Source organism: Morchella sextelata (assembly GCF_020137385.1).
Source record: "Morchella sextelata strain SCLS chromosome Unknown scls_16, whole genome shotgun sequence".
In the NCBI taxonomy this organism is placed as follows: Eukaryota; Fungi; Ascomycota; class Pezizomycetes; order Pezizales; family Morchellaceae; genus Morchella; species Morchella sextelata.
In genome coordinates this window covers 615,890-641,682 of record NW_025408631.1, presented here as the reverse complement: position 1 = coordinate 641,682, position 25,793 = coordinate 615,890, and the positions used below count along the sequence as shown (strand labels likewise).

At 47.1% G+C, this 25,793-nt stretch overlaps 6 protein-coding genes across 6 annotated transcripts; 2 read left to right on the top strand and 4 right to left on the bottom strand.

Annotated features, from left to right (window-relative positions):
• Positions 1 to 8,534: 8,534 nt before the first annotated feature.
• On the top strand, positions 8,535 to 9,362 carry H6S33_003875 (uncharacterized protein; the record flags this gene model as incomplete). The annotated part of the gene is made up of 2 exons (XM_044835220.1): positions 8,535 to 8,774; positions 8,853 to 9,362. The coding sequence occupies 2 exons, from the start codon at positions 8,535 to 8,537 to the stop codon at positions 9,360 to 9,362; spliced, it is 750 nt and encodes a 249-aa protein (XP_044691409.1).
• A 909-nt stretch (positions 9,363 to 10,271) lies between these two features.
• H6S33_003874 (uncharacterized protein) lies at positions 10,272 to 11,107 on the bottom strand (the record flags this gene model as incomplete). Its single annotated transcript, XM_044835219.1, has 5 exons — positions 10,272 to 10,364; positions 10,463 to 10,623; positions 10,700 to 10,844; positions 10,916 to 10,969; positions 11,036 to 11,107. The coding sequence occupies 5 exons, from the start codon at positions 11,105 to 11,107 to the stop codon at positions 10,272 to 10,274; spliced, it is 525 nt and encodes a 174-aa protein (XP_044691408.1).
• Positions 11,108 to 11,726: 619 nt separating this feature from the next.
• H6S33_003873 (uncharacterized protein) lies at positions 11,727 to 13,404 on the bottom strand (the record flags this gene model as incomplete). The annotated part of the gene is made up of 5 exons (XM_044835218.1): positions 11,727 to 12,405; positions 12,459 to 12,635; positions 12,705 to 12,930; positions 13,010 to 13,171; positions 13,224 to 13,404. 5 exons carry the CDS (start codon positions 13,402 to 13,404, stop codon positions 11,727 to 11,729), a joined length of 1,425 nt encoding a protein of 474 aa, XP_044691407.1.
• Positions 13,405 to 15,004: 1,600 nt separating this feature from the next.
• On the top strand, positions 15,005 to 18,825 carry H6S33_003872 (uncharacterized protein; the record flags this gene model as incomplete). The annotated part of the gene is made up of 6 exons (XM_044835217.1): positions 15,005 to 15,372; positions 15,425 to 15,522; positions 15,578 to 15,754; positions 15,806 to 15,830; positions 15,890 to 16,471; positions 16,527 to 18,825. The coding sequence occupies 6 exons, from the start codon at positions 15,005 to 15,007 to the stop codon at positions 18,823 to 18,825; spliced, it is 3,549 nt and encodes a 1,182-aa protein (XP_044691406.1).
• Positions 18,826 to 20,887: 2,062 nt separating this feature from the next.
• Positions 20,888 to 21,613, bottom strand: H6S33_003871 (uncharacterized protein; the record flags this gene model as incomplete). Its single annotated transcript, XM_044835216.1, has 1 exon — positions 20,888 to 21,613. One exon carries the CDS (start codon positions 21,611 to 21,613, stop codon positions 20,888 to 20,890), a length of 726 nt encoding a protein of 241 aa, XP_044691405.1.
• A 1,734-nt stretch (positions 21,614 to 23,347) lies between these two features.
• On the bottom strand, positions 23,348 to 25,339 carry H6S33_003870 (uncharacterized protein; the record flags this gene model as incomplete). Its single annotated transcript, XM_044835215.1, has 1 exon — positions 23,348 to 25,339. One exon carries the CDS (start codon positions 25,337 to 25,339, stop codon positions 23,348 to 23,350), a length of 1,992 nt encoding a protein of 663 aa, XP_044691404.1.
• Positions 25,340 to 25,793: the final 454 nt, after the last annotated feature.

Sequence of the window (25,793 nt, the reverse complement as noted above, 5' to 3'; positions counted from 1 at the left end):
ACGAAGTCTTGACTCTCTCACTCACTAGCTAGCTACGATATACGTACCCCCTAGGTCCAATATCCATGAAATTAAAACTACAAAAATATCATCACAAGATCCACCATGTACGCAACCAACCAGCCGCAGCAGGTTGCTCATTCTCACTGAATAGTAACTACCCTGAAGTAAATACATGTAATTACATAGTAATAGTAATACACTAACTAGGAACCCGGAATCCGCAAAACCGTAACCCTATTTACTTCGCCTCTACGGGTTGAAACTATCAGACCAATCCACAGCGCTCCCGCTGCCACCTCAAGTTAAGCCTTGTGACATGACCCCCGGCCACAGCGAGCCTTACTCACTCGTCCACAGCCCATCCTGTACGTTTTCCTTGCTTTTTCTTACTTTCAGCGGCCAGAATTAAACCTTTTTCGCCCATTCGTCCAATCACCAAAAACACCTGTCACTGGAATGGAATGCGCTGCTGCTTGCCCATGCAATGCAATGTAATGCAACACTGCATGAGCCGCAATCACAACCCATCACTCGCCCCTCCCACTACCGCCCCATGCCACCATCCCGGCAGATCCCAAGATAGCAGTATACAGAACCTGCATGGTCGGATCGGAACCTTAGCGCGGGGTGGATCACAGATTGCGCCAGGGGTCCCGAGCGGGGTGTGAATTAGCCGTGGGTAGCTCTGTGATCGGTGACCCTTGCATGACCCAGCTGGGGGGGCTAGACTGGTGACTTGATTTGACTGGGGGGGCCGATTAGTAGTGTGAGTGAGTACCATATTCGCTTAAGCTGTCGTACCCCCGACTCACTCACTCACTCACTCACACGACCTCAATTCCAGCTTCTAGAGCGTGTCGGTGTGTCGGCAGAATGTGGTGAGGTGGTACATGATGGCCAGAAAAACCCTAAACTCTACCGCCGAGCTAAGTACTGTGGTAGTGGTCTTGGCTATTACTATTCTGTACTACTATTTTGTAGACTTTTGGTGAGTCTTAATGCGACTCTTAGCACTTGTTTATTTGATTTGTTTTCCAATCGTAATATACGGGAATCCATCGGCCGGCACGGTGATGGCGACGGCGACGGCGACGGCTACATACTACAGGATATGGACATTACTCCATGATTCCTCAATAACTAACGAGAAAGGCAATTCCACATATTTGCTAGCCAGCAATATCCTTCCTCTTCCTCTCTCCGAGATCGACGAGGCACTAATGCCAGCAGAGTACAACAATAGGAGCAGCAGTACATACTAGTTAGGAATCCGCAAGCTGCCAAACCGTACACAAGTTCTTAATGCATGCGCTATATAAGCACCACCAACAGCGTTAACGTCCCCTTTCCCTCGAGCTCGCTACAGCCAGCCAGGAACTCCTCGCTAGAAAAGAGTGGGGGGGAAGGGGCATCTGGCCAAAGCTTATATTTGGGGCGAGGGGACACTGAGATCATAACAGCTCTGCTATAGGCTGTACCTGCACAGCACGCAATACGTTACCCCAAGCGAGATTTCTGGCGTCGGTAAGTAGATAGCGTACGTAGCGGGCTAGTAGCTACATGTAGTCGATGGAAAGGGAGAGGGAGAGAGTGGGGAAATCGAAATCGTGGTAGGGGTGTGTGGTATGTGATATGTGTTTGAGGAGGGGTTATGCTAGCTACGCTACGATACGGTACGGTAGATTTACATCTGGCGTTATTAGCTACGTACTTTTGTTTCTGGCTCTCCTTCTGCTCCAGTATCGTATCTATGAATTCGAACCGTGGACTATTGCAAGGCAAAAGGCATGGTTAGGCTACCGGCCGGCCAGGCCAATCAGGGTCCATATCCCCCTCTTCTTCTCTACTCAGCTACTCTATTACACCTGAGAGAGAGAGAGAGTTGCGCATGCATCACCTATTTTTATTTCCCCTTCTTCTCCTCCTGTACCCATTAATCTATCAAGCCCTTCTCCTCGCGGTGAGGCCGAAGTATCTCAAAATCAGAGAATTCAAGAAATAGAGTACCTGGCGCTGTGCGGCCGCGGCCACGGCCCAGCCCTCTGGCCGCAAGAGTGCAGTACTAATCCCAGCTCGTAGTACCCCCAACTGCCATGTACAAGTCCCCCTAATAAAATCGAATATATCGATCCCCCACCGCACCCTCACCTCCTCCCCAATATACTGTACCTGCATCAGCCACCAGCCTCGGCTAGAAGTTTAGCAAAAAATACAAAACAAAATTATTAGCTACGATGCATAGCTGGCCGAGTAGATTGTTAAAAACCTAACCCCTCTTCCCCAAAAAGGGGTAGCGGACCTGTTCTATGCGGCTCTCTACCGGGGTCCCCCCTCCCCAGCCAATCCCACGTGCTAGCCGTGCTCTGCTTTACTACCACAACTAATATATATCTCCGAATTCGGCTACTTCGCACTGAGCCAGGACGATTACGCGTCACGTCGAGATATAGTGCGATGCGGTCTTATCGAAATATAGCACAATACAGCCTCAAATCTCTCGACTGTATTTTCTTCTGCTACCTGTATATACCTCTGTGTCATTTGTATGTAGTACTCGAGTTGAGTAGGGGATGAATGAATATTCCAGGCGCCCCTACGTAACCTAATTCACTAGGTGTATTGGGTACACGTACACAGACGGGTGTGTCAGATCAAAGAACGGGACTGTCAGAGTAGCTAAACATTAATGTTGATAGGGGCCGGTCACCGGTGCATACACATGGTCATGGGCAGTAAAGACAAGCTTAAGGGCGATACGGGTTGCCTCCGGATTTTCACTACATGCCCTCGCCGCGCCTTGGCCGGTGCCGCTCAGTCATGTAGCTACTATGGTGCCTGACGATCGAAAGCGGGATTTAGTTGAGACTAATAAGCACTTTAATTGAGTTTATGGCTATAACATACGTCCGAAACGAACGGCACGCTCGGTGAAGGGAAAACGAGAGACGTAAAAGAAAGTTAGGCTACATACATACCTATGCAGAGTGCATAGATCCAGAAATTGAAATTCTATCTTTCTCTCACCTTCTCGGGCGAAGGCTTTTGCGGCTTTCGGTATTCGGTATTTTCCGCGCGGATTACTGACTACGTTGTAGTCGTGGAGACATATATTGCGAAGGGGTTGTGGTTAATTCCATTTCTAGCGTCTACACAATAGGTTAGTACCACTGCTACTAAATTGCACTATCCATATCCGAAAGGGGTCAAGCCTACTTGCATGTAGTACCAGAAAAGCCTCCACGATCTATTAGACATGAGTAAAGAAAAAAGAAAAAGAAAGAAGTTTTGTATTATTAGACAATTTACTATATGCATGGGCCGAGAAAAAAGTGCCTTGCAGATATAGCATTGCGATTATAGTCCTGCATCAATCAGCCACGAGTCCAAGAATCTTTAGCAAAAGGGGTACAGTATGGCTCACAAACCGTGAACATTGCATTGCAAGTGACCTGCGAATCGAGGGTCAAGAAGTCCAATGGAGTGGCATATGCTGTAGCACATACATAGTAACCACCCAGGTAGACGGTAAAGACCGTGTATATGTGCGTCGGACTATAAGTTTGCATAAGTATTCATCTTTACCCACCCCCCGCAAAAAATCTCCGGAAACAGTGAGCACCCGGTACCTTCCAATCTTTGTGATCCGATACATGCATGGCCTCCACAAGATCGAAATGGTAATAGGTTCAACTTTTCTAATAATTTCCCAAACTGGAAGCTGCGGAAAGTGAACCGCAGCAGCACGGCACATATGTTATCGAATGCAAAATGATAGTACCTGCATTGCTTTGATATCCACGACTACGGTATAGTGGGGTAAATCCTAGAGTATTGAATTCATTCACCGCACGTATTTTTGGCCTCGATTACAGATCATATGATAAGGCGACTAAGGCATTATACCATAGATTGAATCTTGCTCCTCGGATATCCGGAGGTCTCTTACGGATGCGGCCTCTCGCTCATCCTTAGGACGTTTATCGAAAGAGGAAGCTGTTTTGTTCTGATTCTTGCTTGGAAATGATTGAATAATTGAATGATGATGTTTGCCTTGGTTTCATTTCGCGCCTAGCTATTCACGGGATCAGGGAAAGAAGGTACTCGTGATGTCTTAATGACAATTGATATATGACGGCACTTCTGTCATGAGGCACTTTTGAAAACGTATTTGGATAAAGTGAGATTTTATATTGTTTGTAAGGTAAATGTAAGCCTTGCGGTTTCGTTTGGGATTCCAGGCACGGCGGTTGTGAATCATCAATATGTCGAGTGATTTTTCATGATTCTCGCCGTGCTGAATAGTAACAATTAGCATACGATTCCTCTAGTAAGCTTAGCGAGGCAGCTTCATGGATAATCTTTGCAAGTAATTACTTAGTTGTATCTTTTGTAATCCATCAAACCTTGACTGCGTTCTGAGCTGCACGAGTCAGCGCAAGGCTACTCTTGAACATGTATGATCCTAACAACCTAACAACCTGGTGAGCCTGTCATTTACCAATACTCAAAGATATTTTTCCTGCTGTCATACGAATCAGTCTGTCGTCAAGACCTGCACGTATTCCTAGCACACATGCTCGTCCAAAATCACACTCGCAGTAAATATTCAGGTCCAGCACGCACTGGTAAGATCGATTTGCCAAGCCATTTGCTGAATCAAGCATGGTTTGTTAGAGTTAGGGCTTCGGACACAAATAGCCGCTGATCCTGGCGCCTTGGGCAAAACGAAGATCTTCAACCGCAATGTCTTTTCCTAGCGAGCGAACATGGGTATTCCCGTTCCTGGTACTAATACCACGTGCCGTACCGAAGGTATTCTTACCCAGGTGGGGTAAATGTTTGCTACCGCTGGGAAAACATCATGATGCAAAATGTTTATTATGATAAGAGTCTTCGAGGAATAAACTGCCGGGAGGATGGTATGTGTAGACGGCATTCTGCTATGGTTGCCTTAGAAGCTGCGCTCACACAGACGCGCACGCTAGTGTTAGCCAGCTACATAGCAATGGCGAAGTCCTAAAGCTAGGTGAGTATATGTTTCCTTAATTGGCACTGCCTCTAGTCATTCAGCCACTCATAACCCGTACTCTGTATAGAGTTAGCCAGTAATCTCACCGCCAAAAAATCGGAGTGATTATGTATGAAGCTGAAGAACTCAGCTGATTTCTACCAAAAGTAAGTAGGGTAATACACACCCACCACAACTACACGTGCGTGTAGAGTAGGTTAGCATCGTGGTACAAACTCTCATTAAGCTCGTATCAGCAGTAAGGGCACGCTAACACCAGTGCCGGACCAACCGAGACGTGGAATATTTAACCTACAGCCGTGTAACCACCATAATAGGCCGGCGGTAGTGGTGAAGGGTCTCGAACATGTGGTAGAGTACTTCAGGGGAGAATAGATCAGATAAGGAAGTTGCTTTCTCACTCGCCAAGAAACCTGGGTGGCCATCATTGTTTCCCCGGATTGGACCTCAATAGTTTTAAACGAGGGACACAAGTCAAGTGTAATGTTGCCCATGAGATGCGGAGTGAACAACCGTGTCGCTAGTTTCCCAGGTCACAGCCCCATATTATAATACATCGCTATATAGACGGTCTGTTATGCGAGCTTCCTCCTTGGGTTACAGGCGGTTAGTAGAGCATATTGATCCCATCCATTATATAAGACTTTGCTGATCTGGTTAATCATTCCAACGGAGTCATAGTGAAATTGTTCAAGTGGTCGAAGTGGTAGAGTTCGATTCCACATGCATGCATGAGTGTATGCACGAGTGTACTCAAAGAAGTAATAAAAAAGCATGCGTGCATTTCTTGGGAGCCGATTAATTCGGTAAGCGCATCGTATATCTTCGCCAACTCGGAGATATTTAATTCCGTGCAGAGAAAGAACCGAATTGTGCTGATTAGTTGTGGGCTATGATCTGAGACACTTCCCGAATGATGCAATGCGTATTACTTTCAGTAATTCTATCGAAAGTTAATCAGACCAACCGGAGATGTTAAATCCCGTCGGTCGTACAATTAAATAGGATTAGAGGGGTGCGCATGCGTACGGTAAATCAAACATTATACCTCGTGGTCAATCTCACACGAACACTTAGACCTTTACTGTCGTTTAAAAAAAGATAAATCCATAATTGAACGTTTATTCCGGCCGAGAATTGGCGCCGTCCGATCTCGGCCTTTACTGCCTCCTCTCTTTCCTCCGCCCCCCGGGACCTGGCCCGATGCAAGAAATACCGAAAATTCTTATACACCTATATATATTTATTAGACGTCAAAGCGCGCCGTGTTTGAGCTGAACGCAAAGCCTAATATACCCATCACTCTGTAGCGTCAGCTTTATAAATTTATGTATCAAATATGGCGATCGGTAGTGCGTTTAGAATAGTTACTGCAAAAAAATCCTAAACATTGCTCACCTAAATCTACTATGTGATGTAGTAATTTTCTTGCCGCTTATCCAGCCAGGTGAGATCCGTTTACCCGTCTAGTAGGAAACATAATTTTTGGTATGTATCTCTCAATCTTGGCGGATTTTGGTGGTCGATCTAGTGATCAGTAGACTACTGTATCCACGGGACGATATTAGAGTCGCATATGTACTTGCAAGAAGCGATCGCGAGGTTGAGGTTTCACTTACTTCTCGTACCGTACCGTTGCCTGGTTGGTCCGCAACCGATACGGGATTCTCAAACTATGCAAGGTATCCCGAATTAGGTAATTGATTGTGAATATTCTTAAACACGAGCTGAAAAAAAGTATATAGGGAATTCTAACAGAAAAAAGGTTAGATAAATTCTCTTCAAAATGTGCAACTACATCCTACATCACCCAGAATCTTCGTGATGGTACCTGCGTGTGTACTTGGATGTGCTTACTGGGATGAAAATCCCTGGCTCCATTATTAGAAATGGAAGATCCTTACACATGTGAAATCGCATATCGAAAAGTATAGTAACCACTTTGAGCTGTCCGGCAGCTATGAACCCGGTGTCATCTGAACGATCAATAGATTCTAATCATTTTTGCTTTTCTTTAAAAAACAAAAGAGAAAAAAATTGTTTATTTGAGTGAATAGCGGAATTAATCACAAGCGGTTGTGTAAGGGATTTTCCGAATTTGATGTGTCTGCTGAAGTAAGAAAGATACAGGTTATTTCATAAATCCCGCGGATTTTGTCTCACGAAAGTGACTCATGAGAGGTGAGGAAATGACAATAGCCGGTCATGCGTGTGCCGGTGTAAGAGCAGAAAGCTTGTAGAACATAGATAACATCCGATCTCAAGGGGGGATGTCGAAGAAACGGACTGATGATGATACCGGCGATGATTATGCCGGCGATGATGCTGATGCTGATGCTGTCGATGCTGATGATGATGCTGATGATACGTGAAGATGTAGGATGGTTGTCTGTGGCATCTCACAGTTGGTGTCTCATAGCCTCTGGATGACGTATCCTCTGCCATTTGACCAAAGTTTCCTCAGGCGTGCTAGTGTTTAGTTCGTTAAACCTTATCCGCTAGCGCTTATTTTGTGAGAAGCTTGAGCTTTATCGAGTGACATCGCATGATTAAAACCACACATTGATAGTGACATGCATTCATTCAGATCTCTACCCCGGCTACAAACGTTACTATATATTTTCCCTTGAGATGTTTCCTCTCCATATGATTTTGATTTAGGGAAGAAAGTGTATAATTAGGACACCTAGTATAGTGTAATCAGATTATTCGTGACATTCCTCCATCAATCGACCTATGCATGGTAGAACTAGACCTTTTATTTCAAAACCTAGACTTCTCTTCAGAAAAACACATATTAGCTTGAATATCTTGTATTTCACAAGGGGTCAACCAAATGTGGAGTAACCAACAGAAATGAAGCCGAGCTAATACAAAAGAGTAGTGTTTAAAATTGTATTTGTACCTTGTGTCAAATAATGGAATAACTTTGGTCTGAAGAATTTGTTCTGTTGAGTACATGTAGTTAGAGCTTATCTTTTCAAGCTTCTAAAATGGTATGGAATACAGCCACAAGTGACGAATAAGAGGTTAAGATTAAAGGTATAGAATACCCCAAGCAGTAGAATTTGGTGCAGGATCGATTGTCTAATTAAAAAACGCCTGGATATCGATGTTAAAACCAAGCGGCTAGAGGTATTTTTGATGCTCCTATTGGGCGTTATAATGTTATGTTCTAGCATCCTAATGCCATTATTTCCAGGAGTTTCTCGCCGACCGAAGATTCACCAACAACAATTTTGATGTTCGTTCATTGAGCGGGCGGGGTCCTCCAGGGCTAGGGTTACACCACAACCCCTCCAAGAACGGAAGTGATCCGAGCTCCAGTTAACTAATATCCCACTACGGCCACGATTGAGCCCGCACTCCCCGCAACGCCCCGTGTCATGAAGGGCTCTCCAACTCCAATCTGAACCCTCTCCCTTCTCCCAAACCACTCAAAACTGGGAAGATACTCACCTGCACAACATTGCACGCATACCTAAACACCCCCGCCTGCATCATGTCCCAGCCCACCACATTCACCCCGCCCCAAAGCACCCACTGGCCTTCCAGCAACTTCGTCCTCGCCGCCGGCACCGCAACCTTCCAGCCCTCGACCCGCAAGGTTCTCATCATCCAAGACACCTCGCGCACGCGCCCCGGCACCCCGCGCGAGAGCTGCCTCTGGTTCCTGCCGCGCGGCCGCAAAGACATTGGCGAGAGCATCGAGGACTGCGCTGTGAGGGAGACGCTTGAAGAGGTATGCCCGTCCTATCATCTATCCTATATAGAGAGAGTAGAGTATAGAGTAGCTATACAGCTATACTAACAGCTCTAGGCCGGCTACACCGCCACGTTCCTCAGCACCCCCCACGCAACCCTACAGCCCACCGGTAGCAACAGCAGCATCGGGCCCCACACCGAAGCCATCCACCTACAGGTCATGCCGCACACACTCCGTCGGCCCGTGCGGCTTCCAGAAAAGCTGGGTGATCTCTGTCTGTACGTGGCGTTCTGGTTCCTGTGCACGATCCCGGCGGACGCGGTGCGGGTGCCGGACTACGGCGCGCACTTTGTCGGCGCGCATGAGCGCGGATATGATTCGGAGCTTGTGGAGGTGGGCGAGGCGGTGAAGCTGCTGAGTGGTGGGAGGCTGGAGTATAGGGAGGAGGGGGAACGGGGGTGTGTGGTGGAGAGGAGGACGGGGAGAAGGGTGCGCTGGGAGGATGTGGAGGCGGAGTGGGCGGGTGGGGTGGAGGCGTTAGTGGTGGCGCGGGGGTGGGAGGCTCTGAAGAAAGCGGTGGAGGATGGGTGGATGGATGTGGCGGAGGATGCTGGTGGGTCGTAGCTGGTCATGAAATGGACTGTTTTTAGGTGGCTGCCTGCTGTGGGCAGATGGACTAGTTTAATCAAAGGTAGATATTAATCAAAAGGTTTAGCTCTAGTAGATTATAGCGAAAAGAACTTGCTAATGAGCTCAAATTTGTGGTTTTCCGGCACCAAGGGATTCTCGAGGTAATTGTGAGGCGGAAGTGAGCTTGCCAGCGATCCCAAAGACATGTTTTTAAACAATGGAAACATGACCCATCACTCGAGAAGTATTCCGTCTTGGCAGGCTTCGGGTTACGTACTCCAACATCTCAATGAACAGCTGTCCAAGCCAGGGTTCCGTCTTAGATGTCTCAAGCTAGCTAACGAAACAGCAGAACACATCCATCGCCTTTGGGACCTGAATCCACGCCTCCGTATGCCCCTAAGGGAGAGAGCACAGCATCTGCAGAACAGCAATACACATTCTTCAATTAAGCATTGACTCAACCATTCATAGTCACCAAAGATACCGGGCCATAGGGAACAGCTCCATCATTAGGCTCTACAACATTCACACCGAGCCCCCGCCGAGTTTATATATCTTTTCCGTGTATACTTATATCTACAATACAGCCTATGAGAGGAGGAGTGTCTATATAGCTATCCAATTAACTAGCTTAGATCTATAACAAAATCTACCATACCATACCACACAACACAAAAACGCCGTGTTCTAAATCCTACCAAGTTTAAAAAAAGATCTAGCGCAAAAATAACCAATCCGGGGGGGTAAAGAAAAAGGAGATCTAGAGGAGATCTAGAGGAGATCTAGAGGAGATCTAGAGGAGATCTAGAGGGGATCTAGAGATGTAAAGGGGATCTAGAGGAGATGTAAAGGGGATCTAGAGGAGATCTAAAGGAGATCTAGAGGAGAGGGCGGAAGCTTTCAACAGAAAGTAAAGTTCTCAGGACTTATGCAGGTAAAGCCCCAACCATGCTGCTCTCTGACAGCCCCAACCATGCTGCTCTCTGACAGCACCTATACACACCCACACCTCATCAGCACCGTCCTCACCACCCTCTCCCTCGCCCACCCCACCCCACTCAAACAACCCAGGAAAGGGGCATAAAACATACCGTTGGATTCTGCAGCCCGCTGTTTCCCGCCACGCGGTTCATCCCAATCCCCACGCCCTCAATGACCGCCAACAAACACGCACACCCCACCGCGCCATTTCTCGCCGCCTTCACGCCGCCGCGCACCGCGAGCGCGCCGCCCGTGAGGAAGCCCGCGACAACTACCACATACAATCAGCACCCCACCTCCCCACCTCACCTCACCAAAATACACAAACCGGAAAGGAGAGAACTTACTGGCGTTATAAGGGTCCTCCTTCTGCCGCACCCCCTTCACGGCACAATCAAACGTCGAGAACAAGCCGCCCCACACGCCGAAGTTGCCGCCGAGAACGGGCGCGCGCGCTTTGATTGCAGTGAGGGCGTGGATGCGGCGCTCGCCCTGGAGACTGTGTTAGCTCTAGCTCTAGCTCGCGAAGTATATACAGCTTGAAAGAAGGGGGGGGTTTGTACCAAGGGTGCATTGCGAAAGCCTTTGATACCGTGCCAGAGTGCGCCGCCGACCGCCTACGATCTGTTAGTTTTTGGGCCTCAATGATTAAGGAGAAGCTCGAAGTCAGGAAAAACACTCACCCCCATAGCAAACGCACCCCCGAAGTCGTTGAGGACAACCCAGGGGCAAGGGTCCCTCGTATGGTCCGTCATGCCGTTAACACCAAAACGGAGGAATTGAAGAAAGGGAGCTCCCTGGAGCTCCCTGGCTATTTATATTGGTAAAATATGGTGCTATGCAGGGAGGGAGGAGAACAGACACGGGGCGGGGAGGGGAATTTTGATCAAAGCTAGCTTTAAAAACTTTTTTTTCGGGGCCTGATCGTCAGGGTTGGGATTGAAGACAGCGGCTGGCTAACCGGGTAGGGGATAGTGGGGGCTTGGCGGGCGTGTGGGGGCGTGCGCAAATGTGCGGGTGTTAGTTGACTAGCGGGTGTGCTCACTGCTTCATGGCTTCTGGTTCGGTTTGGGGTGGGGAGAATATTCTAGAACTTGTGATTGGACGGCGCTTTGGGGACCCTTAAACAAGCAATAGTGGCTGGCTTGGTGCATAACTACATGTAGTTTGCTACTTATTCCGAATACCGTGAAGCAAGTTATCAAACCTACAGACACTATCAAGCCTGTAGATCCAACAAGAAAAGACTGAAAATATACATCAAAATAAATCCCAGAGCTCCGGATCCCTCCCAGAGCCCCCCCCCCCCCCCCCCAAAATTAACACTATTACTTTTCCCAAACCAACATAAGAAAACCCCATAGCTACATGTACTCAACGCCACCTCGACCAAGTCGGCGACCACTTCTCATGGCACATATTCTCCATTACCCACCTCCCCGCCAGAAACCTTTCGGCCGCCTCCAACGGATCCTCTTTCAACGACCTCCCATCTAAGTGGTCCCAGCGATCCTCTATCTCGTCATAGGACCATCCCCTGAGCGCGGCCGGTCTCCAGCTCGGGTCCATGCGATACCTGATGCTGACCGATCTGTGCATGCTCTCATGCGTGCGCATCCCCTGCTTCTCATCCTCCTCGTCCAGATACGCCCCCGGCGATCTATGCACCCCGCTCATGAGCCACATCAGCAGGTTATCCGCCGAGTTCTCGATCTTCCCGCCTGCCCACTGAAGCATTGGGTTCTTGAGCCCTGTTAGTTCGTCGTGTACGTCGTTCTGGAGGATCTCGATGAGGTTGGTTCTGCTGAATTCGAGGAAGGGACTGAGTTGCTGGATCATCCAGCCGAGTGTTACGTCGGCGATCTCTTGGTTTTCGTAGCCGCCGCCGATGTTGGTGTGCACGCCGGGGAACCAGACTTGCTTAAGGTTTGTTTTGGAGCCGACGGGTTTCTTCCACATGGTTGGTGTGAAGGGGCCCCGGTGCTCGTCAATGGCGAGGGCGTGGAAGGCGTTTTCAACAACTTCGGAGAGTCCGACATCGTGGAATCCAATCCTGTGAAAATTAATAAGGATCCCGAAATAGGGGATTTGTGATGCAATTCATACTGTTTGTGGCCCGTGTCTACTGTAGTGACCCTTTTCTTGCCCACAAAGGGAAGCTTTATCTCTATCGACGGGACCCCGAGCGCTCCGACGGTATCCCAGCACCCAATCGCTTTGATGCACACCTTCCTGACCGGAATGACATACTTCTCGCCCTTAGCCCATAGCTGCTGGATCTTCCTAATATTACAAGAAAGCCGATTTAGCATTTGGGTTCTTCTCTGCGTAGTAGTAGGCGGGGGTTGTTACTCTGGTGTGTACTCGTTGCGTGTATACGTCCTCCACACCTCCCAGAAATCGTTCATCCCCTTCTTCGTCAACACGCCGATAGCGCTGATCAGCCCACACACGGAGCGCGCCGTGTAGGCGCCTCGCGAGAATCCGATCAGGAATATCTCATCGTGCTTGTGGTAGTTGTGCGCGAGGAATCCGTACACTGTGCGGATATTGTCGTCGAGTCCTACACCAGTTCCGCCTATAATATTACAACTCACCAATTAGCACAGGCAGGCGCGAGTTTTGTTTGTTTGCGGCAATTGAGGCGGGAAACTCACCACCAAGAACCTTATCGAGCTTCCCGCTCGTGCCTACCCCGCGCATGTAGTACACGATCTGCTGCACCTTGTCGTGCTTCGAGTATGACTTTATGGCCCGCGACAGCCGCGTCACATTCGATGGAGGCGCCTTCTCGACACCGTCCGACCGCTGCCATGTTCCTGTAGCTTCGTCAGTGATCTGACCAAGGGTAAACCCCACACGCGCACATACCGTCGCAGCAGATAACGATCCGCTTGTACTTCTTAAACTTCTTCTTTTTCTTGGCGTGGATGTCGTTATCGGAGACGAAATCGATGTTCTGCAGCTTGAGGTGTGCGCGGAGTCCGTCGTACTTGAGGAAGTCCGAGTCGGAGGAGGAGTAGGAAGTCGATCGAGGGAGTGATGGGATCATGGCTGGTTGATATCTTCAGGCGCAAATTAAAGAGCACACGGAAAGAACATTCCTCCCCCATATATATATAGCTGTTCCGCAAGAATCTGTGCGCCATGGCGCCCGGAGAACCATAGACAGAATACGATACATGTCCGAGGGAAAAAACAAAAAAGACACGTTTTCTGAGACAGTGTGAGGCTGCAGCTGCCGACCGTATGGAGAGTAAAACCCATTCCTACGTCTCGAAGACGCCAATTCACCTGTTGCGTAATGTCTGGCATATAATACATGCTGTTAAGCTGTCTGGATACCTATCACATTGTCCGTCGAACCGGATGACAGCGGCCACGGGAAAGTTTCAACCATCACGATCGTGGGATTGAGGCTTTTTGATTGGCGAATTTGCTTCTATGTATGGAGGGGAGCATGAGGTTGGCCGGTCGGGTGAGGATGCCTGATAGGTCCCTGCATGAGTATATTGGCACGAAATGGAGATGTTACCCCGGCGCTGATTAGGGTAGGGATCAACTCTGGTTAGTGCCGTGTAGATCACTAACACTGTAGTGGGAATAGCGGTTTTATGAGAGACTGAGGAGAATCGAATTATGATTGAATTAATTATTAACGAGAATAGAAGGAACAAACTCCTTTTATAGTGAAAAAAAGACGTGGTAAATAAACACGTATCATCAAGACAATCAAACTCGCTGTCTTGACACAGTACTACATGTAATAACAGATAGCAAAGACTGCAAAACAACAGATTGACCACCGAAGTAAGAAGCACAGTGGAACAGTTATCTAGCTTGCGGCTTGCCAAACTTAATTTAAGATCTCATGACGCCGCCTATTGAATCGAAAGTGTCACCGATCTGATGGTTTTTATGCAGGACCGCTGGAACCAGAGATATTAATAATAATAAAAACCTGCTACCGAATCAAGTACTGACAGCAAACAGGCTGCAAACGGACGGTCTTGCGACTCACATCAATTAGTAGTAGGCACGTGATCATTCTCATGGGTAATCACTCGCTCGAGTCGTGGCAGGAGGTATAGTAATCGCACAAAGTCTGACTCGGGACTAGGGTTAGGGATAATGTTACCACAGTTCAACTTAGAGCGAGCCCAGATGCCTGCCTACATGTAATTAACCCTTAGCTAGAACCTCAGGGCGATTTAACCCGGGGCCCCATAGGCATAAGTGATGCAACGTTAGGCTTATCTTGAGAGCAATACGAAAGTACCCATGACTTTGCCTATCAGAGTGATCAGATCTTCTTGATCTCTCAAGGTGCAATTAATTGCTGAGAAATACAGTCGTTGCATCACTTATTGGGACCAGGGTACCGTACAGTGAAACGATTCGTCTGGATACTACAGCCCTATATCGACACGGCCGCAGAACACTGCATGCCGTCTCTCTTTGCCCATGCAGCCTGATGACGATTTACTATTTATAACCGGCCTACCATTGGGGGGCCCACGATACGAATCGATACGCTCGTTACACAGCGCTTGAGCCTCAAAACATGACAGCTTCTGATTGCTCATTCTCAGCGCCTAGATATAAGGAGCACCTTCTCCCCATCCGCTAGCAATAGGACTAACCTGCCCGTCATGCCTGACTCCCGCCGAAAAACTACAAATGAACAGCTAACCACCTGTATCCACCTCACGAACTCTGTCTCCTCACTATGCTACGAGCACCTCAGCACCACACTACGAATCCCCGCGGGCTTTCAGCGCCTCGTCGATGATCTCGGTGGTGTCCTGGTGGTGCTGGGCGCGGTGAATCTACGGGAGGTTGGGGCGGCGCAGTTTGGGTGTGCCGTTGGGGAATGTGTAAGGGAAATGATGTGGCTGAGGGAGAAGTTGCGGGAGAGGAGGAGGAGAAGGTGGGGAGGCAATGAGGTCACGGAGTATAGAAGAAGGATTGGAAAATTGAGGGTGCTGTGGGAGACGGCGATGGCGGGGATGGATCAATTGTGAGTGTGGTGAGGTTGGATTGGGGGGTATTTAGACTGACTACGGAGTAAGGTCAATGTCGCCGGGAGTCATCGGTGCGCATATAGCGGAGAGGTTGTGCGAGAAGAGACCGTTGCCTACCGATTTGAACTATGAGCTTGAAGTACTTGGTAGGGATGAAGCTGAAACTACAAGAGTGTTCTCTTTGGCTAACTCTTTGGGCAGCTCGAGAAAAACGTGAAAAGGTGCTCAATTGGCTATATCCAGAAGCTTATGATAAACGACATCTAGAAATCCGGGGCCGAAGGAACGATAGTATTGGGAAGTGGTTTTTCAAAGCTTACGAAGTTCAAAGATGGATTAATTATGCGGGAGTTAGTTTACTTTGGGGTCGCAGTGTTGGTGGGTGTGTCCATTCCTTGTTTTTGTTATTTATGTTGACTTTGGGCATAGCTGGTGCTGGAAAGACCTTCTTGAGGTACTCCTTATGATGCTAGTATCCCGGTCATGCAATTAATTAACAACAAATGAATCTAGCTCCCTCATAATCGACACTATCAAGGACCACGCAGCACAAGGATGCCTCGGGGTGGCATATATCTATTTCAACTATAAAGACCAAGCCCAGCAAAAAACCACTCAAGTCTTCACAAGCCTGATCAAGCAGTTCTGTGACCAACTACCAAAGCTCCCCATCGAGGTTGCAGATCTCTACGACAAGCTAAAGTCTGACAAAAGGAGACCTACGGTTATGCAACTGTTCACCCTGCTACTCACTATTGTCGAGTCGTTTGACCATGCTTACGTGATCTTCGACGCATTGGATGAATGCGATGCGGTATTGCAAAAAAAGGAACTCATACCGCTGATCCGCCGGATGGCACAGAGCGGGAGCTTTAAGCTGTTTATCAGTAGTAGGGTAGAGCTATCATTGGGACATCGAGATATATTCGATGCGTTTCATGGCGGGTTGAAAATCACCATCTTGGCACGGGATGAGGATATCAATCTTTATATTGAGGAGAAGATCAATGAGAACCTTCGATTTCGAAATTTAGTTGGGAAAGGCCGATATAAAGAGGTGATTGTATCTGTGCTCAAGACATATTCTCAAAAATTGTAGGTCATAGTATATATGCCCCCTGCAATACCCTACTGATAAACTTGATCACAGATTCTTGCTAGTGGATCTGCACATTGGATACCTTTGCCAGCAACCAACTTTGCGAAAGGTCTTCATAGAGCTTGAGAATCTCAAGCTCTACACCAACAGCAGAAAAGCTATCCTATCTCAAACCTACAGCATGATTTTAACCTCCCTTCAGAGCCAACCAAAAAGCTGCGTGAAATTAGCAATCAAAACTCTTTCATGGCTAGTCAAAGCCCAGCGAACATTAACCGTTGAAGAGCTCAAACAGGCTATATCGGTGGAGCCAGGGGACCGCGGAATAGATGGATCCGACATGCCAGATAATGGAACCATTATCGCCGCCTGTGCCGGCCTGGTAGTAATCGATGGTGACACCGTTAGGCTATCACACCAGTCAGTGCAGGAATATCTTGTGACGAATGCCGTTGTTCCCCAAAACGCAGATGAGAATATTGCAATGTCGTGCATAACATTTCTCTCATTCAATGAGTTTTCTCGAGGCGCCTGCGGGCGTGAGATGTCGCTTGGAGTTCGGCGCCAATTGTATCCTTTTATGGACTACGCAGCCAAAAACTTGGGCTTTCACCTCCAGTCATGCGACGAAGATCTGACAAGAGATGCTCTCTTCAAACTCTTAATGCATCCAGGAAGCCTCTCATCGTACTTACAGGCTCTAAAGGCCCAAAAGCTGTTTTCAAAAACCTTAGGGCACCACACTCGATATATAAAACGAACGCCTTTGCACGTTGCCGCAGCTCTGGGGCACTGTTCCTTAGTAAAATTGCTATTAGAAAGTGGTGCCGGAGACCTGGACATAAAGGTTATAGACTCTAATATCGGCGATAAAAGTGCAATCCACTGTGCTACCAATGCGGGCCATGCATCAATAGTTAAGGTACTACTCCAGAAAGGAATAAAGGTCTCAGATACTATAGATGGCGAAAAGGCGTTACTTACAGCAGCGTCCGGCGGCTGGAGTGCAACTGTAAAGCTGCTACTCGAGGAAGGCGCTGATATCTCAGATGTTGGGTATGATGGGGATACAGCGCTACATAGAGCAGCAGCAGGCGGGCACGAGCAAGTCGTTCGACTGCTCCTTGATAAGGGCTTGAATCCGGCTGTAAAGGCCCGGGATGGAATGACAGCATTACATAGAGCAGCTTCGTCAGGACATAGTTCAGTAGTTGAGCTCCTACTAGATAGGGGCGCTAACATCTTGAGCACTGGAGAGAGTCGAGAAACTGCGCTCCACCAAGCCGCATCTGGGGGCCATGAAGATGTTGTTGAAATGTTGCTCAAAGGAGGAGCCAATATTTCAGCAACAAAGACATACGGAGAGACCGCGCTGCATAGCGCAGCATCAGGAGGACATGAGCAGGTAGTGCGGTTACTGCTTCGAAACGGTGCCGATGTAGGAGCATCGGCAGTAAAGAATGGCGGAGAGACTGCCCTCCATCAAGCAGCATCTGAAGGATTTAGGAGCGTAGTCAAGATCTTACTCGAGTACGGTGCGGATGTTGGGGTTCAAACTAGATATGGTGTTAGTGTTCTGCAAAGAGCAGCACATGGAGGGCACACATCTCTCGTCCGCTTCCTTCTCGATAACGGTGCCGATGTGTCGGTGACGACAAAATACGGAGTGACAGCGCTGCACCGGGCAGCATCTGCGGGGCATGAATCGACAGTTCAGCTACTACTTGAGCGGGGCGCTGTTCTCTCTGCTTTCGATGCTGATGGAGACACTGCACTTCATGGAGCAGCATCAGCTGGGCACTATCCTGTCGTAAAATTACTTATTGAAAGCGGTGCTAAAGTCGATGAAGTCACGAAGAACAGCGGCGAAACGGCACTACATAAAGCTGCATTCGGGGGGCATCGAATAATAGTGGATTTTCTGCTTCAAAACGGCGCCAATCGTTTGGCCTTGTCGAAGAATGGAACGATGCCATTGCACAGGGCCGCATCATCCGGGCACGGGTCGGTTGCTCGAGCACTCCTCAAAGATCTTGCGGACTATCAGGTGTCCGCAGCGAAGCATGACGGCGAAACTCCTTTACACTGCGCTGCCTTAGGAGGTTATGAGGCGATGTTAAACCTGCTACTAGAAAGTGGTGCAGAGGTTTCGAAGCAGAATGGTGATGGAGAAACAGCGCTACATATTGCGGCGTATGTTGGGAATGCTGCGATAGCTCTTACTCTAATCGACCGCGGTGCCAAAGCTTCGGATAGAAACCGTAGGCTAGAAACTGCTACTGATAGGGCAAGAGCTGGGAGTCAGAGACATGTGGCCGCTCTCTTATTACATTACCGTCGGAAAGGGTAAAAAGAATAAGGCTTAAATAAGGGTTTTTTTTAGAGTATAATATCTATTTATCTTTTAAGTCTCCAGTAATAAATCCAAACCACTAAGGATTATCTCCAATAAAGATTATTTCGGATTTCAAGGCTTATTTTTAAATAAGATTATGTACTTGGTGGTAGTAAAAGAAAAAGCAGGGGTTCTGAGAACAAACGAAGGGATAATGGGTTCAAAAAGATCATAGTTGTATTTACTGGAGGGAAGGGGGGGGGGGGGGCGGGCAAAAAGATTTCGTCCTGGATTCACCTCACATCTTGGGGAAGACACCTGGAGAGAAAGCTATCTTTACCATCCCCTCCAGCACTTAGTTATTTCGGGTTCCGTAGCATAGTGGCGTATGTGTTGGTGTATGCCCTCGAAAGGAAACAAGTACGACAGCGAGGCCGGGTTTCGATTCCCGCTACGGAAAACCACTTACTTCTCTTTTTTTTACCTCCAGCTTTTGAAGAGTCGAATTAATGAGTGAACCAGAGCAAGATCATCCATCCCCTCTTGAACTTTCGTGCCTACAAGTATCTAGTACTGTTGTACTCAATCTACAACCAACGAATTATCTGGTAGATGTACTCCCCTCCAAACAACTACAAAGTGACGAGGCGATTCTAGAGCATATGATACAACGTATACACTACATGTAAGACCAAAGTGTTATTGTATACTGGCTTATCCTGGTATTAGAACAGCCAGAATAAGCTCGTCTTGGCGTTTCCTATCTGCTATATATAAATTCGCAGCCCCCAGGTCCCCAATCTCTTTAAAACTCCATAGTGCTACTTCTGGGCAAGTCCCTACCGCAGCGCAGCGAACCCCCCCCGAGTCCCCTGGACTCCCAGCCTCATCCCTTTTTCTTGGAACTGGGAGTATGGCCATATCTCTGGTTTCCGCTTCCAATATTTGGGGACGTACGGGAGCCGGCTACGTTTTTTCCCCTTTTGATAACTTCTTAACAGAAGATATATGTGACTTTCTGTAGACAATAAAATATTCAATATGAACCAGTTTTAAATTTTTACACGGCCTCTTTTAATTTGTAGACACACGGATTACATAGAGCCAGGAGGTCCTTTGCAAAGCTTAAGCCTACCTCTATCTTCCAGAACCTGTACCCCCAGGCCTACTATCCCCCTGCCCTCTATCATAGTTCTTTAGACTAAATATAATACCGAGGGTGCCGGGTGGAGGATTAGAGATACCGAAAATTTCGCTAATGAATTAAGCCAAGACATTCGAGTGATAGCATGTGAAGATAGTATAGTGTCAGGCAGTCAGCAGAAAATGTCGGGTGCGTGTAAGGCGCTATAAAAACAGAAAACCAATCGTACATCATTATACTAGACATGTTTCAGTAAAATAGTGTGAAAGTGGTTAATGTGTGTTGATGCCGGCCTCCCAGCCTGGTGCCAAATTTTCCGTTGACTGACATATATGAGCTTAGAGGTTCCGGGATCATGCTTGTTGACTGTGACGCGGTGAAAAGACTATGCTCTTTGGATGTATAGAGCTTATAGGAAACGCTCACATGAAATGAACCTTCAATTCTCCTGGTAGATTTAGCTAGGCTTAAATACAAATTAAGAGAGCAATTTTTTCAATTCTTCCCAACGACAATAAAGTTGCTAGAAAGATAGAGTAACATCTATCTATACAGTTGAAACCTGACTGATCTGTACTAGAAGAAAGAAAGTACATGCGTGTAATCTTACTAAAGCGCATTAATATATGTAAATAGCAGAGGTGAATGAACTAAGAAAGGAAAAAATACTCTTCTGTATATCTGGCCATGACACATTAACATGAATGAGAAAATTGAATGAAACATGACAGCAAAGCGTGTATCTAACTGTTTCCCATCAACATAAATAGCAAAGGTAAATAAAATCGAAAAAAGAATACATGTCTCATGACTATGAAGCATTAATTTATATCGCAACTGTAGCTGAAAAAAGAAAGACACTATTCAAAGCTTAAGCATATACTGGTAAAAACGATCTGCCAACAGCATACATACCTCGGAGGTATGTAAAATTCAACGGTTAAACGACCCAGTTTCGCCATCGTCAACAGCCACTTTATCAGCCGTGTGAATGATGATAAAGCCGGACGAGATGGCAAGGCAAGCTAAAAAAATAAAAAAAAAGATCTTCACCAAAGAGACTTGACTAGAGATAATAGTCACTCCCTGAAATTTCGCGAGAAGCAGATACTTCTCAGTCAAGAATTCCTCCACCCTTAACTCAACGTCCAACCAAAGCCGTCTCATCCGCATAACCTGGTCGCGGCGTAGGTCTACTCCGCCGATAAGTTCCGCAAGTACCTTTTCATGGACTTCGGAAATCGATTCGACTAATTTGTCGCCTGCATTCAAAAGTTTGAACATTTGTGTTTCATCTTTTGTGGACAGAAAGCCGTGTATGTGATGCCTGAACCTCAGGTGCTGTAGCGGTTGAAGAAGCGGGAAGAGGTTCTCCGCTACCATTGTTGTTCCTTCTACTAGCTGAATAAGTAGTTCCACCTTTTCATTAGGCCTTTCTTCGACTTTGTCGATGTAAACTTGGAGTCTTCTGCTTGGAGGGATACCATATCCAATTCTGGACGCAATGTATCTATAGATGGATCTGATATATTGCTTAAGGCTTTTTCTTCCTAAAAGATTATCAAGGTTGAATGACCATAACCTTTTGCGGTTATTCCCACCGATAACCTGTTGATCTGAGCTCAGAGGACGCTCTGTCGGTGCGAGTATATACGGCATGATGATATTTTCTGTTCTTTGACGATTTAGTGGAATGAAGAGTAGTATGTGATAAGTATTTTTTAGGAGAGTGAACTTGGTAAGAGAATAAGTTTTGGAGAAGAACTTACGGGTCTGGTAGTGAAAGAGATTCTTTGGAAATAATTGAAATGTAGTAGATAATGAGGGCTAGGAGGAGGCGTGATGATGAAGGAAGTAGATCAGATTGTGGTAATGTAGGAGATAGCGGGAGGGGGAAATGTGATCGTGAAGATGGAAATAGAGATGTGAGTATAGTTGTGGGGTCTAAAGGGATAGGAGAGAGGGTTCGATGATGGAATATAGCCCAGTGTAGGAATATATGGAGGGATTTTCTATATCCTGTGAAGGAACTTTATCAAATTGATGAAAATTGAGGGATGATTCCTGATGGTCTCTGGATCTCTGGTGGACGAAGAAGCAGTTGAGAGGCGTTGGTGGGGAAGAAGAGCTTAAATAGTGATTTTTAGGTCAGCACGTGAACCCAGGACTGATAATATCAATGAGTGGGGGAATTATATGTCCCAATGCCCAGCAGGCAAATACCCGTGAGGACATAAGGTCATAACCTTAATAGACCTTGACTTGCCCCGGAGACGGAAAGGTAGAAGACTCAACATTAGGGCGGGAGCAGTGCTACCTGGGCAATACCCAATATGGTAAACTGTCCCTCTAGGGCATGATTTATCACGTAAAATCTTATCTATTTTTCTTGCTTTTTACCTTTTGATCCGTCGATCATATTGGTCACTTTCGATTGGGTTATAATCTCTTCTCGAGCGGAATCTCTATGCTCTAGTCCAGTTATCTCACGAACGGTTTTAGCGAGTGGCAACAGTATCAATTGGTCATTCATGAAGTATTCTAGAGAAAAGGTGTATAGATTGTAAGTAAGACTCTTGGAAAATATATGCGTGGGTTGAAACTGTGGGGCGAAATATGTTTTGTGTACTCCTAGTTATGGCGGTAATGATAGTTGTTACACATGTACACAGATCATTGACAGATCATTGACAGTCAAGAGTCGCGACAAACGGACTTAAGCGGTGCGTATAATACAGATAACCTCGTATTTACCGTTTTGAGTCAGATTACTCAAAAGCACAGTCTGTTATAACTCAAGTTAAGGGCTCGCTCGGCATCTAGAATCACAAAGGCTTACGCAGCCTTCTGGATCATGAAGGATCACGCAATGTTTTTGAATCACAAGGTATCACTCGGTATTTAGTTGTACATCCTTTTTTAAACTGTTAAACAAACATTGACCTAGCAACCACACAAAATGCTTAATTCCAAAGTGTCAAACCGTGCTACTGATTCTCATTTACGTACCTCGACAGGATATTGACAAAATAATATTCTACCATATCCCCGTCCTTGCCTCTATTAATCAGCAGATGTAATAGCAGCTAAAGGCCAATCGTCAATAGTCCCGAGTTAGACTCTAGATCTCGCAATATAAGATTAAGGTTGAGAATATTAGTTATTCGCAATTGAGGGCCAACGAAGGGAATCTACACGTAATACCACTCTCTACACTAGTTCTGAAACCGTAAAATAGATTAACTTGTTTTATTTAACCCCAAAGATCAGATCCATGCAGTGTCCGATCCCCTCAAATCCCAATTTTATTTTTGCTTCCCGAAACTCCAACCAACAGCTACATACTAAAATCAGGCGCAAAACAAAATCAAAACGATTATAAAAGAAAGTCGTTCAATCATGGGCCTCTTTTTCTCCGGTTTCTTCCACAGCCTTTTTTTTCTTCCTCATAAACTTTTTTCCAAGAATATTCACCTTTCTTCCACCTTTGTCAACTTCCGCTTCAGCCTCTTCAGTTTTTTTCAACCTCTCCGTTTCACCCGCAGCCTTTGGATCTCCATCAGCTTTGACTTCCTCCGCTGCAGCAGGCTTCGCTTTCTTGCGCATCAGCCCCGCACCTAGTACGTTCACAGATCTACCCTGTCCATCCACCTCTTTTTCTACTTCGGCAGTTGTCTTTGCAACTTCCGTGGCCAGAACCGTCCCCGTAGACTTCTTGCGAATAAGAGATGTCGGAAGCGTATTGACAACGGGTTCTGTAGGTTTTGGCTTCTTACGTACACTGAGCACATTAACGGCCCCCGGAGCCCCCAGAACAGTCGACGTATCCTTATTTGAACTCTGAACTTCGAGGAGACCTTTTAAGTCTACCCCCCATGCTTCTTTCTCAGCACCTTCCTTACCAGCGGCTATTGCTGCGCCTTCAAGCCATTTGACGCTGGATCTGCGGGCCTTCTCTTTATCACCAAAGTCGGCATGGTTTAAGAGACTGTCGATGACACGAGTGTATTGTTTCTCGTCCAAGAGAATCAATGGCTTCACTGGTGCGGTGATACTAATAGTAGGTTGAAGAATTGGGTTTGTAGTACGGAGCTTCTTAGTTGGGGATAGAGGGACGGCACTGGAAGTGGACGGGCGTTTGTTGGACTTACGGGGTGATGTAGGAGACGTGGGAGAAAGAGTTGGGGAGAAGACTGCAGGTGTTAAGGGCCCTGGTGAGGTGAATTCAGGGGTTGGTACTGAATCTGTACCGACGGTAGTGATAATGGGCTGCAATTCTGGTTTCATTGCCCCTGGGGTATCAAGTGGGGGAGTAATAGATTTTTTAGGCTCCTTCCCAGACTCTTCGGCTATCGCAGCGGGCGGTAGTTCAGACCCTTCGGACTTCAAGATCGGCTTTGATGAAGATGAAGATGAAGACGATGCTTTTCTAAGAGGCTTAATCCTTCTTTCAACTTTTGCCTTCCCTTCTCCGTCCAAAACAACCCACAAGAACCCTACACACCTCCCAAGGCTGCACTCCTGTCGAAAGCTCATCAGTTCCCAGAACTGCTCGATCGTGCGCACATTCTTCCAGCCCTGGCCTCTTTTCGCTTTATCTCTTGTTTCGTCGCTCCCAAGTTCATCCAAAAACCTAGCTTTCGGGTCATCTGGGAAATGCGGAATCACCTCGCGTACCGTGATATCTGCTTCTGCATCGAGCTTGTATGGATGGCCATTTACCCACTGCTCCTGCCCCGCCGAAAGCACAGGCGGTAGCAGCGGGCGAACTTCAAGACGGTCAAAACCAGGGACTATGAGATACCCTTTTGCACCGCCTGCACTGGTGGAGGCATGTTCCTGTAGGATAGGGTCGAGGACTTTACACCACCAGGCTATCAGTCCTCTGTCTGTGAGAACATGTTTCTTCTCATTCACAGCCGAGTTCGGGAAAAGGTACTGTGTTTGGGAGCGTGCGAAGAGGGAGATGGTTGCAGTGATTGTGGGGTCAGCTTCTCGGAAGGAGTTGAAAAGATGCCTAACGAATGCCGTTGCTATGGTGCGCAGTGTTGATTTGCGCTCGCTGGTAGAGGTCGTGAAGGATGCTAGCTCGGGAGAGAGGTATCCACTGCTGTCGGCCTTACTGACGAAGAATGTCCTGCTGCTCGTTTTTGCGATGGTGTATATCAGCACCTCAGTTGCGAATACAAGGATACCATCGTGTGAAATAGACAGGAAGTGGGTTTCGAGTGTAGTAGTGGGGGCTTTCTGACCCGGAGGTGGTGAGAAGAGGGATGAAGTTTTTGTGGGGGGTGTTGAAAGATGGTGTAGCGTCAGAGAAATCGACACTGGAAGCAAAGACGAAATTAGCGAAGCTATCGGCGAAGATGAATCTAGTGAGGCCATAATCGATACACCAGAAAAACGAAATGAGGGTGAATAACAAGGCGAAAGTTTGGATAAAGAGGGGGATAAACAAAGGACACGGGGTGGACGCGTTAAGAATGCGCTTAACTGGCTGGCATGCATTATCGCGCTTATCCTAATCCCTGCTCGGTAGCCTTCCAGATTTGGATCACTGCGTGATCACTTATGATTCTAGGACAGAGATTCACTCGCATCAGTTCTCTTATGAACAAGAAAACGGATAATGTGTAGCCAGTGATTCTATTGGCTTTAAACTGTAGAATATTGAGGTAAGCTAATACTCCCATAAAGCAGATCTCTCGAGAAACATAACTCCATAGAACGAGCCACAAGCCGCCGCCATATATAGTCCATACTTGGAGGAAAGCACTTATTATGGATTTCGCATATTCTACGATCTCAGCGGCTTGGCTGTTTCATCTACATTGTATAT